The sequence below is a fragment of the Prunus persica genome, chromosome G4 (assembly GCF_000346465.2).
Source record: "Prunus persica cultivar Lovell chromosome G4, Prunus_persica_NCBIv2, whole genome shotgun sequence".
NCBI lineage: Eukaryota > Viridiplantae > Streptophyta > Magnoliopsida > Rosales > Rosaceae > Prunus > Prunus persica.
In genome coordinates, this window is record NC_034012.1 from 19050426 (window position 1) to 19070844 (window position 20419).

The window sequence follows — 20419 nt, forward strand, 5'->3', positions numbered from 1 at the left end:
TCAATTAAGCCCCTCTTATATTGAACACTTCAATAATAAAATAAAAATTGCATATGGAGTAAAGTCAGTCAGTTAAGATAGTATGCTAGTTCTTTTGCACCTGAGTTCAATTTCCTTCCCCGAACATTTTCAAATAAATAATAATAAAATAAAATGTGAATTTGATAGTCAATGTCGTAGTAAAATATGGTTTTTTAGTATCAATATTAAGGAAAGCCATTGTTCTTTCTAGCAGAATGCCCGCCACTGCTAGAGAGAGAGAGAGAGAGAGAGCGGAATGGCAGAAGTGAGTAACAAGCAGGTGATACCGAGGGAGTATGTCACTGGCTTTCCCAAAGAGTCAGACTTGTACGTGAATAGCACTGCTACTATCAAGTTGAAGCTTTCTGAGGCCCCCGAGCATGAGGGTTCTTCAAAGAAACTAGTTCTAGTGAAGAATCTTTACTTGTCCTGCGATCCCTACCAACGACTATTTATGGAAAGAATCGAAGGCCTCAGCAGCCAATCCACTTCCTCCTATACGCCTGGTTCTGTAAGCAAAACCCATCATATATCTTTTCCTTTCAATTTCTGTAAACATATATACCAAATGTTATGCTCAAATATATATTAATTGTTAAACATTGTTCCCTTAAAAAAAACAATTTATTGCAAAATTGGAATATACAAGAGGTAACTCTGCACAAATATTAATGACAAGATGAGGTGGCTAAAAGCACTGTTAATGTCTATCAGCGCGCAATGAGCACGAATAACTGTGATTATTAAGTAGTAGGAGCTGATAGTTGTTTTTGTTACCACATCCTATGCCACAAATATTAATTATTACCAATTATTCTTCTAGTAATGCTTGTTTTTTTGTTGATGGCAACATTGGGAGGAGGGAATCAAATACAAGTTTGATCATATGATTAATTTAATTTTGTTGGTGTAAACGTGCAGCCAATATACGGGTATGGAGTGGCTAAAGTTTTGGACTCTGGGCACCCAGATTTGAAGGCAGGTGACTTAGTTTGGGGGACTACCTATTGGGAAGAGTACAGCCGAATCCCTGAACCCGAAGGCCTGATCAAAATCCAGCACACTGATGTACCTCTATCCTATTATACTGGAATTCTTGGTAACAAGTCAAACCTATTTTAGATCATGATGATATGTGTTGGTTTAGATACGTAAGTGTATTTTTTGTAATTTCATTTCAGGTATGCCTGGTTTGACCGCTTATGTTGGTTTCTATGAAATTTGTTCTCCTAAGAAAGGAGAACATGTCTTCATTTCAGCAGCAGCTGGTGCTGTTGGTCAGCTTGTTGGACAATTTGCAAAATTAATGGGTTGTTATGTTGTTGGAAGTGCTGGCAGTAAGGAAAAGGTACGAACTTGAGAAATCTTTGAACTTCAAATTAATATTATCTACACCATTTTTTCTTGTTTGGGTTGTATTTTGCTGTTGTTATTTGGGCCAACTTTGGTGTTGGTTTGGTTTGGGGCCTCTGTTTGTGCGCTGGGACTACAATGAGTGGAAAGTTATAAGGGGTAAGTTATAAGGGGTTCACTTTATAGCCATCAGATCAATCCAAGGGCTGGGGAGAATTGAGATAAAGTTTCACAATTGGGTAGGTGAGGAACCCAAACCCGAATTGAATATCCAGCACGTCCAAAAAGAAGAAGAAGAGGGAAACACGTTCGAAAAAGAAGAAGAAGAGGCAAGTTCGAAGTTTGAACAGAAAGAACTCATCTCTCTAAAACCCAGAGGTCTGAGATACCCAATGAAGGCAACGGCTAACGACAGTTGAAGGCAACGATTCGCCACTCCGTTCTCCAGACCCTGAAAAAGTATTTATTTGGAGTAGAAGGGGCAAAGGTGTGGATTCCAAATCAATGAAGGGGCGAAGCAGTGGAAGGGGAAGGGGAGAAGCTATAATCGTTGGAAGTGGTAGGTTCCATTTGTGGAGCAAAGAAACAGAAAGACCCCACACAGACACCTTGCAATAACCAGCATTTGGTGAGTAATTTATGGAATTTGAGTTTAGGGTTAGAGTAATGGTTTTCCTCAATTTGTAGCATAAATTTTGTTGGATTTGGCATCTCTTCGTTGTGCTTGAGTTGCATGTTAATTTTTGCTTAGGTATATGTTAAAAAAAGAATGAAAATCAAGTCAATAACAAGTGAATAACATGTCAATAATGATATGAATAAGATAATGGTGTTGAATTGGAGGAGGCCCTCAAAACCTTCCACATTTGAAGCAGTGCATAGTGCAGATTAAGAAGAGGCGGTAGAATATATATATATATATATATATATATATTTTATGAAGTAAATATGATTTCCTTTGTTACTAAATTTGCCTGAGAAACATTTGAACAGATAATAATAAACTCATGAATAGAAGTGCAAAGCATTTGATGAGTAATTTAAGGAATTTGAGTTTAGGGTTAGAGTAATGGTTTTCCCCAATTTGTACCATCAATGTTGTTGGATTTGGCATCTCTTATTTGTGCTTCAATTGCATGTTAATTTTTGCTTGGGTATATGTTAAAAAACGAATGAAAATAGAGTCAATCACATGTCAATAACATCTCAATAACATGTCAATAACATGTTAGTAATGATATGAATAAGATAATGGTGTTAAATTGGAGGAGGCGCTCAAAACCTTCCACATTTGAAGCAGTGCAGAGTGAAGAGTACCTCTCTGGCCCTAGAATTTATATATTTTGTGAAATAAATATGATTTCATTTGTTACTAAATTTGCCTATGAGAAATGAGAACAGATAATAATAAACTCATGAATAAAAGTGCAAAGCATTTGAAATGAAGGTTGATCTATGACGATTGTGGGTGACTGAAGAAAAAGCTAGAAAGAAAGAAGGATGTGGCAATTGCTTAGCAAGCAGATAGCAGAGTAGATGCTTTGCTTTGCTTCCTTCCACTATATTTCTTATTTATTTATTTTGTGTTGTGTATGAGATGACAATAATTGTCATGTGTGTGAAGTGCAGAACTTGCCTACATTGCACTCACACGAGTATGGATCCATAAATAAAACACGTGAAATTGTTTGTAATTCACATAATCATTGCATTAACAGGTATTTGCACAAAATTTGTCATATTGCTTTGATGATGTTAAAGCCTATGATCAGTAATCCGTATGCTCATGTACTTTGTAAAATTTGTAATGTGCCTGGTTGACTAGTTGTGATTGTGCAAATACGTGGCAGTATATGTGTTCACGTTATTTCACATTGTATTTGAGGAAATGGGATCCAACGTGGAGCTGGTATGGCCAGAGGCAGAGGCATATTCGTCACGGGTGAACAACTGCTCACATGCAAATTCATCTCTAGCTGCAATTCGAGCGAAGTTGAGTGCGGAACAATTAGAACAATTCAAGACATCATGCTTTGGCCATCTTCTGAATATAGATAAGATTCAGTTTAGCGGGCAGATTGTGCATGGGGCTGTGTTGCGTAGAGTAGCGGGGCAGGGTGTGAAAGACTTGGATGGACTGAGTTTCTTATTAGGGTGTGACGTTGCTCAGTTCACTCGTCAGGATTTCTGTTTGATCACAGGGCTTCGTTTTGGGGAAGTGCCTGAAGTTTCCAGTGGAGAGAGTGATGTAATCAGACTTCAGAAAAGATATTTTATAGACGAAGGAATTACATGCAATGCTTTAGAAGAAGCATTTATGGGGTGCACAGAGGAAGATGACATCTACAAGCTAGCTCTTGTTTACTTTGCTGAGTTAGTGGTTTTGGGAAGGGACAAACATTTGAACATCAATCTAAATTACCTGACCCTTGTAGAGGACTTGGATGCGTTCAACAGGTATCCGTGGGGTTCGGTGTCCTTTGACAAAACCCAAGACAGTCTATTTTCTGCACCAACAAAGTATGTGAAAAGCTTGCAAAATGAAGAGGGAAGAGGGAAGGGGAAAAGTAAGGTAACGGGAACAAGCCGGAGAAATGAGAAGGGCAGGAAGGATAAGCATGGTGAAGCGCAAAGGAGTGGCTGGAGTTTTAAAGGTTTCACGTATGCTTTCCAGGTACATGGTAATAATGTTCATGTGAGTTATGTTTTGTTTTTCTTTAAAACATAAATAATGACTTTTGTCCTGTGAATTGTGTAGATTTGGGTATATGAATTAATTCCTAGAATGGCGGACCTGAATTACTGCAAGGTTGTTGATCCGACCGCTGTCCCGCGTATTTTGCGATGGAGAACTACTACGTCTGTTCCAGAGATGAGAAAGTTGAACAATTATTTTTTCCAGAGCAAAGAGGTTTGGTTTGCAGCCCTTGGAACTATTGATAAGATTGAATGAAATTTTGAAGTAGAATGATTTAATATGACTGTGGTTTGTATTCTGAAACAGTCAGTTCAGTTGCGGGCGCTATGTCCGAGTGAAGAGGAAATGAGACAGCCATATTGGAGTTGGCCACAGGATCGCCCTGATGAGACAGCCATATTGGAGTTGGCCACAGGATCGCCCTGCTGTTGTCTCGGCAGAGTCAATTCCTTCTTTATGTGGTGATCTTGATCAGTTGAACAAGGTGGTAAGCTTGTTGAGGTCCGAGTTGTTTCAAGTAAAGCGGGAAAAAGACGTCCTTCACTTAAAGGTCATACGGATGGAAAAACTGTTGGACCAATGTTTAGGTCCTCAGTTTGAGCAGGAAGTAAGGAGGGACCTAGCTTTACTGAAACAGAGGACGAAGCGTTGTGTCGTCTCACATCTATTTAGGGGATATCGGGAATTGGATGACATTCAATGGGATGAAGGGCCAAGTAACAGAAATGAGGGAGAGGAAAAGGAAGATGAAGGGATTGAAGGGGGTGAAGGGCCAAGTAATAGAAATGAGGGAGAGGAAAAGGAAGAGGAGGGGATTGAAGGAGAGGAAAAGGAAGAGGAGGGGATTGAAGGGGGTGAAGTGCAAGGAATACCAAGTGAGGTAGAGGAAGGGCAAAGGAAAAGAAGTGAAGGAGAGCAAGTGCAAGTAAAAAGTAGCAAAGGAGAGGAAGCCCAAAGACAGAGCAGTGAGGGAGAGGAAGTGAAAAGAAAAAGCAGTAAGGGAGAGAAACTGCAAAGGAAAAAAAGGGAGGGCAAGGAAGTGAAAACACAAAGAAGTGAGGAAAAGGAAGTGCAAAGAAACCAATGTGAGAAAGAAGATAATGAAGTTATGTTGCTTGGGGATGACATTGGCGAGAGCACGGAGGGGACACTGCTTGAGTTTACTGTCGGGGACATTGATTTGGATCAACCTACAGCTGTGCTATCTCAGTTGAACGTGTGGTTGAATGATAAAGGTAAAGCTGTGGCACAAGGGGTCCAATTACGGAAAAGGAAGAGGATCATTCCTATGTGGAAGATCATTGAAGGCATTGAATTGGTTCCAAAAACTGGGGCACAGACAACCGGACTGAAGATGTTAGACCCAATGAAGGCGATTCCGCATGATGATCTGGTGAATTTGCTGAAACTTTGTTGGGAATGGCGCCAGGACCCAAAGTAAGTCCCTTGCAATTATAAGATAGAAGCACGACTGTATATAATTTTTAATATACAGTGTTCTAAAACTGTTTTATATTCATAGTTTAGTGATGCAATTTGGCAACGTGGAAGCTGAGATTGAATTCTTCGCTTCCCTCGTGAAAGCTGATGGTTGGCTGAAAGGAGATGTAAGTGTAATTGATTATGCATTTGTTTTAATGTATATAGATTATGAGATTGACAAGAACAACATGTTGCAGCACATTGAGTTGGGGTTGTATCTCATCCGGAAGCGACAACAACAGTTTGAGGAAGTAGAAATAGCGGACTGGACAACGACAGATGTTTTTTTTATGGTATGTCATCGGCCTTGACCAAGTGCCGTTAATAATTACACATTTTCCATACAGACAATAGTGGAGGTGTTTAACCATTGATTGTTTTGTATTTCACAGAATCACATTCGAACTTGCTTTGCGGATAATAAAAGAAAAAAACAGCAGCTTGGGTGGAAAATCAGAAAAAGTTTACTAAACGTTGTAAATGGGAAGGTTCCTCCGTGTGGGATGGATTGGCAGAACGTCTATACGGTGTATACCCCAGTTATGTTGACGAAGTACAAGCATTGGGTGGCTGTAATGATTGATCTGGTATTGTGTGAAATCAAAGTGTACGATTCAAAGGTTTCACTAATTCCAGATGACATCGTAAAGGAAGAACTCGCCCCGCTATCAATTATGCTTCCAAATCTTCTCAACACCATCGACTTTTATGAAGAAGGTGTTTATGCAAACAATTGCATGCGAGATTGGTGGTGTCCGTGGCCAATAGAGCGTGTGGATGTTCCACAACAGTCTAATGAGTAAGCACAACTTGCAATTTAATTTTATTACTTTCAATTGTCAATTACGTTAGAATGTCATTAGTTGAATTGATCGAGTTCTTGTTTTGCTTCAGAGGCGATTGTGGCATGTTTGTGTTAAAGTACATTGAGCTTATCAGCGCTCAGCTTTCGTTAGCTATTTGCACCTCGCACAACATGCCTTTTTTTCGGTTGAAATTGGCTGCGGAGATAACAAGGGGAGATGCTTACTTCCCATGATATTGGTTGAAGATGACAAATGGTACATGAGAAGGTTTTGGGAATGTCCATTCTCAAACTAATGTAAATACACAATAGAGACGTACGTGTCCTTTTCGAATTCTACCGCTAACTCCTTCATGACATTTACATGTTTGTTAACCAAACTGCATTGAATTGGAATTTTAAGACTGCATATGTTAATTGGGATTTGAAGATGGCTTTTTAAGTGTATTACACCATTGCAAAGTGATATGTCATTGTTGATGCAAGCCACCATTATTCGCAATGAGTTGCATCATAATAGGTGTGTAAACATGCGAAAGGTTTTCGGCAGCTCAGTAGCATAAAAGTAGAAACAATTACAATATACACAAAATGAACAACAATTCACTTGCGTTTGGACAAGCAATACAGACACAACAGACAAACAATATACACAAAATTGGCCTGCCATATACAGACATACACACAGTAGACATGCAATATACACACAGTAGACATGCAATATACACACAATAGACATGCAATATACACACAATACACATGCAATATACACACAATACTCCCTTAACACACACAATAGACATGCCCTTGCCCACAATAATGATGCAATATACTTCAGTCCCCAAGTACACCAACCATAAGGAAGTCGTATTGAATAGGATATTAAACTTAACAGTTGTTCTTCCTACTAAAAGAAAGAATAACGTCCGTTTCCCCCCTTCATTCTTACTTCAGTGATACTTGTGGCCCCAATAAACATCCAATATTGGGTCAAGGATATTCCATATACATGCAGCAAACTATCAATAAACCTTCAATAAACATTCAATATCGGTTCTATAACATGCGAAATACATGCAGTTAACAAATATTACAAAATGGGTTTAGGGTCTCATTGGTGGTGCGTGCAACATGTCTTGTGCGGAAGAACTTTCACAATCTTTGAAACCATGCAGTTAAATGATCCTTAAAAGAACAAATAAAATGACAATTGATACAACTAATAAAACTAATACCAAGTCCTTAATGGACTTCAGCATGTTCAGCACTCTAGCATCATACGTGTCATCTTGATGTTCTGCTTCAGCGGAGGTTACATCAACCCATTCGAATCCATTGCAACTGGTGGCTCCCTAATTGCAGGCATCATATATGGAATATAATTCTGTTAGAGTTAGACATGGGTTTATTTTGACCCACATACATATTATTGAAATTAAAACTTACATAGGAGGTTAGACACTTCCAGAATGGCTTCCCTCGATTTTTGTCAGATTTTGAAACCCGAAGCACCATTGTAGCTCCACAATACTGACACCTCTTTGTTTGAGCAGGAGATGAAGACGAAGACATGTTGAATCTTCTCAGTTGTACCTCTTCTCACTCAGATCTTCTCACTGAAACCTCTTCGGACTCATACCTTCTCACTCATCGTTGTCATTCATACCCCTTCACTCATAACCCTAAACTTGTCACTCAGCTCTCTCTCATCTCTGCCCAAATCGAGTTATATTTCTTTTTTTTGGGATCATTTGGTGGGTTGGTCACGATCTCGACACCCGTACCGTCGGCATTGCGACATCTTTTAGCCCGAAAAGCAATATAAACTACTTCACTACCAAATATATTTTCTGAAAAATGAGGGGACACTGCTTCAAATTTATTATTTTATATATATTTCATTAAGGCAACTAGTTGGATAAGAATCCGTCATTATTGGTTCCATTTGAATAACATTACTAGGGGTAGTTGGGTGTGGGAAAATGAAAAAGTATATGATGGGACCTTCTGTCACTACTCAGTAATCCATCACATTTGTATCAATGAATTTGATAGTGGGATAATCCCACAAATGGCTATGCAAATAGCCATTTAATGAACTTTTTGACTGTCTGACTCTGTATGCACCGTTATGACGTTTTCCCTTCTTTTGTCTTCAGTTTTAATTCACTTGGGTTCAGTTTCTTTAAAAATGGTCAACTTGGAAAAACCCCAACTGGAAACACCTTTTCAAAACACTATAAACAGAGGCTAAAACAAAACGTGTACCCCAAATATTCTCATTTATCCCCTCTGCCACTCCTCAAATCGTTCCATTCCAAAAACTTTTCAATGAATTCGAAACACTTCACTACAGTCGGAGGAAAGAGAAGGAAGCATCTCCATTTCGATATGCCCGAAGCCTTCATCCCGGAGTCCGCTTGGTTTCAAGTGATGTTATACGTGGCAACCGAATCATCGGAAGATCTCTTCCGTATGGCATCTGTGTGCCCATTGTTCCAAACTTTGGCAAACAGTCCACAAGTGTGGAACACCATTTCAATGGCAAAGTACCCACACCATCCTAGCTGGTACCGTGCCAGACCTGCGGTCCAGCATTTCTTGCAACAATGCAGGGCTTGCGATAACCCTGAGTCGATATTTAGAGAAGCATTCGATATTTTTTTCAGGGCCAGTAAGGTGGAAGCGTTGTATGGGATGCGCATTGCAGCCACGGCAGGCCATATGGAAGCGGCATATGTAGTTGGACTACTTGGTATATCCGGAATTGGTCAGTCAAAAGAGGATGCATTACAATTCTTGTGTTCTTTGAATCAACGTAACAACATTGATATGAAAGGAACCAGGGATGCTTTGACACGAAGATTAACCGGACCAAGAGTTGCAAGACATATCGTAGATATATTTGACTATGGGAAGATTAAGTTCAATCGCTGCAGCACTTGTAACAACAATGAATGGTATTTTGTTATTCAAGGCTGGCCTAGTGAAGACAAGATAAATCCTGCCTTCTAGACTTGTTGCAATCGATGCAAATGGCACCGTGAGAGTATTTTTTGGTTCAAACTGATGCGTGAGTATGTTGTGCGAGGGAATCATGTATTTTTGCATTAGTTTTAGTACGAATTTACGGTTTTGATGCATTGTGGACTTACTTCTCTTCACTTCTAGGTTGGCTGGCTACGTTGTACAAATGTTGTTTAAATGTTGTTTAAATGTTGGTATTTTGTCATAAACCGTTTTATATATAAATGTATAATATTTATTATATAGCGGAATTATTACTTACATCATAGACGGCTACGAATGACATTTTACTGACACAGATATTTTGCTCACCCACCCCAATATTCATATTTGGTAAACGAAAAGTCATGCATGGAGTAAATAGGTGTCTTTTCACCAATGCTTGGGAATGACATTTTCCCACTTAGCATATTCGACAGGATTTGGTTACACGTTTCTTAAGCAAAAGTTGAACAGTGAATGACGTTGAATAATTTGTTTGTGTGGAAGGAGTACAATGGATGACTTGTATATTTCCATATTATGTTTGAAAACATCCCTTCAACCTAAAAAATAAAAAAATTAACAAATTGAAGAACAGAGAAACCGATGAGCACTACAAATGGCCTATTCGCACGGAAAATAAAATTGTTTTAAACAAGTTGGACTAAATATAATTAACAAATGGACAGCCTAAAAAGTAATATCATAATAATTATAATAATTGTGGATTAATAATAATAAAATACTAATGTAGCATAACCATGAAACAGGGAATTCAGTAGGAAGATGAAATCTCAATAAGTTCGTTGAAATGTTCGGATCGTTTTTCTAATTTTTGTGTATTTAGTTCTGAATTTTCCAAGAAAAAAAGTAATTAAATAATAATTTAGGGTAAAATGGGATGATGTGGCCATGTTGACTGACGTACACTTGTGCAAGTACTCATAAGTGAGGGGCTGAGATCGCGCCAGGTGTCTTCTTGGAATTAGGGTTGGCTATTTTAGTGGAAAAATCCTTGAAAATAGGTAAAAAATAGTAGGAAATTCCTATTCTAGGTTGGGAAAATTACCCGCGCCTCCTTGTGACGTCATAAAACTAGGAGAACCTATAAATCATCCGTCTCGCAATGAAATAATCCAAAATGTTTTACATAACTCACTTCCCTCTTTACCCTAAGTATTGATGTTTGTTAACTTGAACTTCAATAACCTACTTCAACAAGCATCTCCCGTTAATGTTGGGAATAATTGTCTAAAATGCGTAACAATGAATCGGAGAATTCAGCAAGGGAGATGGAGTGTCAATGAGTTCGTAGCAATTTTCGGAAATAATTTTGAATTTTTGTGTATTTAGTTATGAATTTTGTAAGACAAAGTAATAAAATAATAATTTAGGGTAAAATGGGAGGATGTGGCCATGTTGACTGACGTACACTTGTGCAAGTAGTCAAAAGTGCCGGGCTGAGATCGCGCCAGGTGTCATCTTCTTTTCAATTTTGGATTCTTTTGTTAAAAAATCTTTGAAACTAAGTAATAAATAGTAGGAAAATCCTAAAAATGCCCCCAAAATTACTCCGGCCTACTTGTGACGTCATAAAACTAGGAGAACCTATAAATCATTCGTCTCGCAATGAAATAATCCAAATTGTTTTACATAACTCACTTTCCTCTTAACCCTAAGTATTGATGTTTGTTAACTTAAACTTGAATAACCTACTTCAACAAGCATCTCCCGTTGATGTTCGGAATTATTTTTAAAAATGCGTAACAATGAATCGGAGAATTCAGCAAGGGAGATGGAGTGTGAATGAGTTCGTAGCAATTTTCGGATAATTTTTTTAATTTTTGTGTAATTAGTTCTGATTTTTGTAAGGAAAAGTAATAAAATAATAATTTAGGGTAAAAAGGGAGGATGTGGCCATATTGACTGACGTACACTTGTGCAAGTAGTCATAAGTGACGGGCTGAGATCGCGCCAGGTGTCCTCTTGCTATTATTTTGGCTTTTTTAGTGCAACAATCTGTGGACATAGGTAATAAATTCTACGAAAATCCAAAAAATGCCCGGAAAATGAGAAAATGAAAATTATTTGTACATAACTCACTTTCCTCTTAACCCTAATTCACGTGTAACACGTATATTTCGGATAATATTCGATATATAATTTGTAATAATACAATATTTAGTTTCACTATATACAATAATATGTTTTGTTATAATAATGTACATAAATAATAATTGCACATGCTTTGAAGCCATCATTGCAACTACGCCTAGAGCTTTCAAGACGTCAGTTCGTATTCAATAAGTTGTCCACATGCAAGTGCACCTACAGTTTTCAACACGTCAGAGGTATTCAATAAGTTGTCCACATGCAACTGCACCTAGAGTTATTAACACGTCAGAGGTATTCAATAAGTTGTCCATATGACGCCGCATTGGGAATCAGTAATATATTTTCAATCATGTCCAATCACATAAAATAATGGCATACTTTTTCTCAATAACCTCACACAAGTGAAGCAATTTTAAAACCCTTACTGAATATTTGTCCTAGTCTATATGAGTGATTATATAATCAGTCTGCATTTTTTTCACAGTATATGTTAACTTTGAGAGGGATTCCACAAACATAAAATATAAAGAAAGCAAGAAATAGTAGGAGATGAACCAGTAGAAAAAACAATATATAAATGGTACATAATAATTCCATAACCTTGTCACAAACGCACTCACAAAAGCTTTTCCATAAACCTTGTCCTAACATATAATAAATAAAGGCAACATTGCATATGATGCAACCATGTCCAAATCTGATACGTGATCAAAAACAAATGGACATGGCAGCAACATATGACTGAAGTAGATGGGCTCTTTGCATCTTGTGTTTTCGTAATTAAAGACATCAAAATATTAAGGTTTAAATCTTCCATAGTAGTTAGCATCAAAATAGCTTTGAAGCAGAGTGTAAAGAAAATTCCAATTCCACTGATTTGCCTCTGCTCAAACACGAGAACCAAAATGGTTACTTCCCTTGCTGAGTATATTTGGTGACGTCGGAAACGGTAATAGATGATCAATCAAACCCAGGTACGACGAGTTTTGCATAGGATCGGAAGTAGTCGAATCCAGCTTGCATCACACGCTTCTTTGACTCCACTGCATTAGATGAGTTCTTGTATTTTTGAACAGCTACACTCCGAAGTCGTTTGTGTCTACGCTTCATGCGCTGCAACTTCACCCTATCCAGATTGGCCTGCCTTTTGTCATCTTCAATTTGGCCTTCAACAAATTCCAAACGTGCCCTTGCCCTTTGGATTTCATCACCAAGTTGAAGATGCCTCTCCTTCCAAAAAGCAACAACTCTTTCAGACTCAAAACTTCCAACAAAATGGTCATTCTGTCTAGGAATGTGACATTGCTTGTCTGGTGACTCACTTGCGTGTCGAAGGCGGTCTTTGTTTGGAGGGGTGTTTATTATGCTCACATCAAACTTGGTTAGTAAATCCATTCTTTGGGGGGAATGAGTTTGTTTGCTTGAGAGAGTATCAGTAGATGGAGACAGATTCGGTGGAGGAGTGAGTTTTGTGTGGAAGGAGAATTTATATGAAAGGGGTGATAGTAATACCAAGAAAAGGGTTCCCGCCAAAAAATATTTGGTTGAGAATGTATAAATTAATTTTTGGTCTGATACAATCTAAGTTGAATCCTAACTAGTTTGGTTGAGTTAACTAAGTAGATGTCACTTCCATTGAGTTTCTTTCAACCACTATCAGTGGTGTCAGGAGAGTGTGAGGTTGACATGCTTGAAAAGCAAAACCTGACACCTATTTTTAAAAAATTCCATAAAAAAAGTACATATGTTGACTACACACAAGCTTTGGTATGTTGGTCTATAAACCTATGTTCCCTTTCTCAAACGAAATTGCATATGCAATCCTCATCCTCCCAAAACAAAGAGGATTATTCAAGCATGTCAACCTCTTCAGGCGCCAACAACACAATCGAAGATGACAAATTGGAGTCGCAGGTTCTATTTCCACATTGTACTCGCCGACCCCTTCCTTTTTCAACATCATTTGGGAGTGAGGGGGACTCCGATGATCCATTAGAGGCAATACATGCAGTCAGTGGCAAGCTGGATTATAATTCCAGACTGATCAATTCATGGCACGAGAAATGTGTTGAAGACGAGGCAATTTTGGCTGATCTTAACATTAGAGTGAACAAAGCGTTCTCCCAAAAGAACAAGTACTTGAAGCTGAGTCATAGCAGGAAGCTGAAAGCTGAGGAGTTGGATACAGTAATGAATGATGAAATGAAAGGTTGTTTGCTGAACCACATGCGATGCGAAGAGCACCATAGTGAACTGGAGTTGGCATTCAACGAAGGATTCGACAAATTTCGAGCATTTGCGGCAACTACTCATACAAGTTATGATTGGAACTATGTGTCCCCTGATGCTGTGAGAGAGATACTAGACGATGGGGGTGACATGAATGAGCATAAGCACGTCAAAGCTGCTCGGAAGAAGCCGACCGATACGACTAAGTGATTGCGGCTACCGCTGTTCAGTTGGTTGAGGGTGACCGTGGTATTGCACATATACTCCCTTAATGTCATTATCTAATTTCAAATAACACAAATATCAGTTTCATTTGCTTCATATATAATTATTGGGACTATGTATTGCAAGTCATCATGTGTTATAATGTCTAACATTATATTTTGCAAATATGGAAATATTATTCAATAAGCAGTCAATATCACAGCAAGCCGGGAATCAGTAAATGCTCCTTATCATGTCCATTTACATTAAAGAGCTGGCGTACTAATGTGTTCAAAAAAAACTGAGACGTGAGTCATAAGTAACATAACATGTGCTATACATTGTTTACTGAATGGTTTATGGTTTATTTTTATATAATAAAATTCCAAATATTGCTGAAGATTTATTTCGTCTATATGACTAGGGATATGAGTGGCCATAAGCATGTGAGACCTGCTAAGAAGAAGCTGACGAGTACGACCGAGTGATTGTGGCTACCGTTGTTCAGTTGGTTGGGGAGATCGTGGTATTGCTAAGAGGGAGCACATAATATGTTTTGCAATCAAATGTTCTTTTGTGTGTGGAATTATGAGTATTTATGTAAGTTAGTGTACCCTTTAATATTTTTCACCTAAGTATCGAAATGTAATTAGCTGCAATGTTATGTTTCATTTTTACACGCTGCTTTCTATTTGCTCTGTTCCAACAAAGTGCTTCAAGTATCCTTCAGTTACAAAAGTGTACAAAATCGTGCCCCTAATAACCAGTCGTCAAAAGTGGCTACTGCTGGAAATGATTACTGGTAATGGAAACAACAGCTGGCTGCTGGAAATGCTGCATTAGCCTGAGGATTTGAAAAATGAATCTCTGTTAAAACATAATTCACCCTAAACTGCCCATTTTACATGGTAAAGGTCATTGCTTCTTCACATAACTACAAATTTCATACTTGATCAAATGTCTATGAAAATTTATAAATAGGGAGAAGACGTAAAATTAACATGTCTCCAAATTTCATGGAAGAATGAAACCAAGGAAATTTTCATTTCAATTACCAGTGGACATAGTAAGAGCTCATCGGTGGACATGAACAAAAACACAATAATATTCAAAAACTGAATCTATAAAACTTCACCTGATCATTAATCTTCATAACAACCACATTTCGTCTAATACAAATATAAATCATTTAGTTGGTCCGTGCATCCTGTCAAAATCGTCGAATAATGGGTCACTACGATGTATTGGAGTTGATTCGTCATTGTTCGACGGTGATGTCCTGCATAAACATCAAACACAAGCACATAAAAATTTTACCTTTTCATATTTTAGATGTTATTACAACTAGTGTTAGCATCTTACGGTGTGTTCAAGGCTGGGCATTGTCTTCTATCATGACCAATGTGTCCACACTCCCGACAGTGTCTAATCCCTCGCTTCATTGCCTTTTCCTTTGCTCCCGTTACTCCTTTCGACCTTCCTTTGCACCTCACTCTCTTAGGGTCTTTCATATATTGTGTTTGAGAGCTGGACCCTCCAACTTCGTTATTACTTAGTCCATCCTTCAGCAACTTTAACTTCACCTGCAAACTTTTTAGAGTCTCTGACAGTAGCTCACATCCTTCTTCACTCATTAATGCATCCTCAACCACATCTGAAGCAAGTCGAGACATTGTACTCCGCTTTATTAGAAGGCCAGGATCTGCACAGTCTTTAATTTCGTTGCCATTTGCATCTGACACCATTCCAGATTTCGCAGTTTTCTTCCACCTCTTCAAAATATATTTATCGGGCATATATTCAATCTGGTCCCTTCTGAACAATGCTAGGATGTGCTTGCAAATAATTCCAACAAATTCAAATCTTTTGCAGCTACACGATGCGTGGTCAGAATCTTTGACATATACGACTTCTGCCACTCTTGTTTCCCAATTTTTCCTTTCGCTCACGTTAAAGACAACTTTACAAGCATCCTCTGTTTTGAGCTCTAGGAAACATGCTGTACTTTGTATTAGTTCTTGCTCAAACTTTTGAAACATTGTCCTTGTGTACAAGGTAGCCATTTGTTTGTTCATTGGCATCGGTAGAAGACATTGAGCCACTTCAAATGCATCTACGTGATCAGCAACTAACTCTTTTTCACGTTGATGAGAAAGTGCCCTCTCAAATCGTATTATGAAATCCATCAACGAATTTCTCCTTGATATGTATTGCTTGAAAAAACCATGAGAACCTTCCGCTCTTTGGCTGCTTGACATTCCAGCGGCAAAAAATTGTCGTGCGTAGGCTGGAACCCAAGATTCCCTTAAATCAAACATTGAACTTAGCCATGGATGGTCGGTCAAACCAGCCTTTGTAACCACAATATTCCATTTTGCATCAAACTCATCCTTATTGTCAGTATCCCATATGGCTTTCTGAAATTCACGCCAATACTCCTTATAAGCGTCACGTGGTAACTTAACAGAGAACTTTGATGTGATGTGCCATATGCAAAGTCGATGAAATGTACTCGGGAAGGCTATTGAAATCGCTATGGCCATTGCCGCATCTTGATCTGTAATGATCGTTTTAGGTTCCCCACCTGGCATGGCTTTCTTAAACTCCTCAAACATCCAAACAAACGACTCAGTCGTTTCCTTGCTCAAAAATGCACATGCTAAGACAATTGTTTGACCATGGTTATTAACTCCCAACATTGGTGCAAATGTCAAGTCGTATCGATTCGTGTTGAATGTGGTATCGAATACAACAACATCTCCATAAAACCCATACGCCCGTCTAGAAGTTGCATCTGCCCAAAAACATCGACTAAACCTGTCATGCCCATCTCCCTCAATCTTGAAATAAAAAGCCTCATTTTTTTTCTGTTCAGCCATAAAATACTCGGTCACTAGTTCAACATCGTGGTTCCTCAGCTTCCCATTCACACTACATTCAAGATTGTAGATATCTTTTTTGATAAAACCGATTTTATCCATTCCTCCGGATTGCACCTTGAAAATACTTACCTTATGATGAATGGGAATATTAACTGAACCCAACTGTTTTGTGAGTACTTTGTAGAATCTGAAATATGACGGTGTGATCTCAATAAATGCATTCTTTCTGAGGGTGTCATCTTATGATTGTGTCCCTCTGCAAAAAGAGATATGGTATACTTCTTGCTCCCATTTGTCTTCACAACCACAATCTTAGCTTTGCAATTGCATCTACTTATTCCCCGTTGTCTTTTTCTCTCCCGAGTTTCATCCTTCCTGTATGCACCTTGTTTGCAACATACAAATTCTTTCCTCAAAATCTCTTTCTTATTTTTCCCCCAAAAGCTAGAATGAAGTCGAATACCAAAGCCAGCAAAGAATGCATATCTATTATAGAAATTGTAAACGAGGTCAAGCGAGTCAAACTTCATCCCAACTGCTGGTGTTTCCTCATTTCTTACTTCAGGAATATAAACCCTCCCATTAGCTGTTGCACATTCATCACTCTCTGAGCCCCCAGACATTTTATCTACGTATATTATTGATCCACTTCTATATTACTGCATAGCAATTATTCATTCATTAATCAGTCATTACTGCATCACAACATATCAATGCATTCCACTTACACAAAACATTGCCCAAATTGACACAAAATACGCATAGCCTAACTTCCGATTACACAAAACGCAAGCAAAATTTCATAAAAGTTACGTCATCTCTTGTGAAATAATCTGGTCAAAATAACATTAGAACCAACATGTTCAACTAAGAACACAAATGTAATTCAAACCACCAATTACAGAACTTCACCCAATATCCTCTCCAACTGCTTACTCCTAATGTCATTAAGCCTAAGTTTAGGTTCTTTTACCTACATTTCATAATTTTCCACCCCGACCAACAACAATGAACTAAGAATATTGAATATTCATAAGGAAATGACACATTATTGATGCCACAAATGACGAATTTCCCACCCTCACAAAAGATAAACCTAACCCAATAAAATCAATCCAGCAAGTGAACTTACCTCTCAAAATCAATCGGGAGCTCTGAAGTCAGTCAGCTTGAAAGAATGTGGTGGACATTACAGAAGACTCTTTGGTATTTGAGACTCCATCTCTACCAAAATCGAGGAACAACTGCTGCTGCGGCTTCTAGCTACAAAAACAGATATGCTACTTTGCTTTCATCTGGAATCTTGTCAGCTGAATGAAAAAGAGAAGGGGTTTTCACTTGAGCCATAGAATCAAAACAGGGCAACAGCTAGGTAAGAGCCATTCTTCGTAATACCCAGGATACCATAGATCGCAGGCCTCCCAACGAGCTAATGACAGTCGAGTGACTATAAGGTTTGGGAGATTTGGATCCTTCTAATTGTGGGTTTGCTTTACATTCAAAAAGAAAGGATTGTGTTCTTCAGTTTTTCACAGAGAGGGAAAGAGGGGAACAACTGAAGTTGGGTTTCTAACGGGTTAGATTTCAACCCGATTCTACATGCACCCTCTTTTAAAAACTCACCGTTGGATGAAATCCAACGGCTCTTACATGCCCCTCAAAAACACCCCTTATAACTTCCCACTCACTATAGAAGCTCCCCTGTTTGTGTTGTTGAATTGGGTCTTTTAGTTGTTTTTGTAAACTCTGATTTAAGTCTAGTTTGGTATTGCTGTACTTTTAAAAAAAACTACTTCCGCTGTGCTGCTAGAATACTCAGCTGTAAAAAAAATTAGTTATGCTTTTGGTAAACTATATTTGAAAAAGTGCTGTGAGTAATCCAAATGTTTGGTAAATGACCAAAAAAAAGTGCTTTTAATACGTACAATGACTAAAAAGGACATGATGATGGAACTATTTGATTTTTTCTTCATTCTTTTTCTACTTAAAAAAAACTTCACTACATAATTTTTTTTTCTTTTTTTATTTATACTATACACGTGTTCCTCTCTTCTCAAAAAAGTAAATGCCTTTTGTTATGTATTGAATGCTAACCCAACGACACCAATTGGAAACCCAACACAGCCCATCTCTCCACTTCAATTTTTCTCTTTCTACCATTTACAAGTTTTTTTTCTTCATTCCTTCGTCTAACCAAAAATATCTCATGTTTCCCCCAATTAGTTTTAGTACTTTTGGGTAGGTGAGACTGAAAAGGGGAAAAATTGTATGTTGGGTTTATGTTTTGGTGTTCTTGCAATGGGAGATAACATAGTGGAGAAAGTAGCCATGGTGAAAATACAGATTTCTGGGTTGCAGCCATGGAGATTTGAGCTGATTTACAGTGCTGTAGTGGGGGTAGTTGAAGCCCCCCCAAAGTTGGGACTACTGCAACAGGATCTTTCCACCCAAAACCAAAAACAAGAACAACAAACTCAGGTGGAACATGAAACTCATCACTCTCTCTCTTCCTTCGACTCGGGTTTTCTCTCTTCTTCCTCAAACCTGCGACAAATAGAAAAACCCCCAATTTAACAGAGAAAACTCTAGATGCAGAAAGTTTGAGAAGTAGAAAACCAAAAAACCATAATTGTAATTAAGTTATTGATGAATGGGCAACCTTCTTAGCAATTAATTTTTTGATGTCCACAATGAGAGTTCCAGCAGCGTCAGAGAGTAGAGAAGGAAATGAAGGAAATAGAGTTCACAGAATGGAGAAGAAAAAAGGGGCAAAAGACCGTCAATTTGTAAAATAAGTGAGGGTATTACGGGAAAGTTAAAAGTTCATTAAAACAACCGGTTAAATTTTTTTTGAAGCAGCTTTTAAAAGCTTGGTAGAGACGGCTTCGAAAAAACAGCGATCATTGACTGCGATTTTAAAAAAAAGCAGGATTCCTGATGTTTTCCAAACACCCAACTCATGAAATTTTTTTATTAAAGCTGCTTTTTAAGAAAATTAAACGCTGCCAAACACCACCTTAACCATTTTCTTTGCGTGTGCCAAATTTATAATTTTGACCAGTGTCATGCAGGAAAATGTTTCATGCTTTGTTAACAGGGGGCTTTCGATGAGTATTTTATTTAGATGAAAAGTGATTCATTCCTTTCCTTTATGGATTCATCTTGTTAGGTTGATCTATTGAAGAATGAGCTTGGATTTGATGAGGCTTTTAACTATAAAGAAGAGGCTGACTTGAATGCGGCTTTCAAAAGGTGCATATGAGTAATGATAGAGAGATTACATTTATAAACCCTAGCGGACCATGAATATAATGAGTCTTAAATCTATTAGACAATTGGTTAGTTGACAGGTGGTATACAAAGCAGTCTACAAATGTGATCTCCCTATCATTTTCCGTAAAATACATATTTATTATGTTATACTAGTTTCCTTTAGTAAGAAAAGAAAGGAAAAAAACTATTATTAAGAATTTGTGTGTTGTTAGGGTTCATCATTGGGCTGGGCCAACTCAAAAATTTTGGGTTCGAGCCGAGCCCTCATGGGCCGAAATGGGCCAGACTTTTTGTTAAAAAGTCTTTTCAATCTTTTTGTTACACATTTCGTTTTTTCAAAAGTGATGG

General features: G+C 38.1%; 2 protein-coding genes and 1 long non-coding RNA gene across 4 annotated transcripts in view; 2 read left to right on the forward strand and 1 right to left on the reverse strand.

The window, feature by feature from the left end:
* LOC18780620 (2-alkenal reductase (NADP(+)-dependent)) overlaps positions 274 to 20419 on the forward strand; it is a 36467-nt gene continuing 16321 nt past the window's right edge. Inside the window, exons 1-4 of one of the 2 annotated variants that reach the window (XM_007213941.2) lie at positions 274 to 532; positions 943 to 1120; positions 1203 to 1369; positions 19968 to 20050. In XM_007213941.2, coding sequence (XP_007214003.2) covers positions 278 to 532; positions 943 to 1120; positions 1203 to 1369; positions 19968 to 20050 — 683 coding nt within the window. In that variant the 5' untranslated portion in view covers positions 274 to 277. The remainder of the gene's footprint in view (positions 533 to 942; positions 1121 to 1202; positions 1370 to 19967; positions 20051 to 20419) is intronic. The other variant, XM_020561178.1, reaches the window with a different exon arrangement.
* LOC109948389 lies at positions 3959 to 4452 on the forward strand. Its single transcript, XR_002271005.1, has 3 exons — positions 3959 to 4048; positions 4133 to 4285; positions 4379 to 4452. It is a non-coding gene; the product is annotated as an uncharacterized LOC109948389 (long non-coding RNA).
* Positions 14943 to 15654, reverse strand: LOC109948388. Its single transcript, XM_020561179.1, has 2 exons — positions 15279 to 15654; positions 14943 to 15195 (listed from the first exon to the last, which is right to left on the reverse strand). Exons 1-2 carry the CDS (start codon positions 15587 to 15589, stop codon positions 15102 to 15104), a joined length of 405 nt encoding a protein of 134 aa, XP_020416768.1. The 5' UTR covers positions 15590 to 15654; the 3' UTR covers positions 14943 to 15101.

Coding starts and splice junctions, on each gene's coding strand:
- LOC109948388 (XM_020561179.1), bottom strand. CDS start 15,589: ATGTCTCGACTTGCTTCAGATGTGGTTGAGGATGCATTAATGAGTGAA. Junction 15,196..15,278: donor TGCCCAGCCTTGAACACACC/GTAAGATGCTAA, acceptor ATGTTTATGCAG/GACATCACCGTCGAACAATG.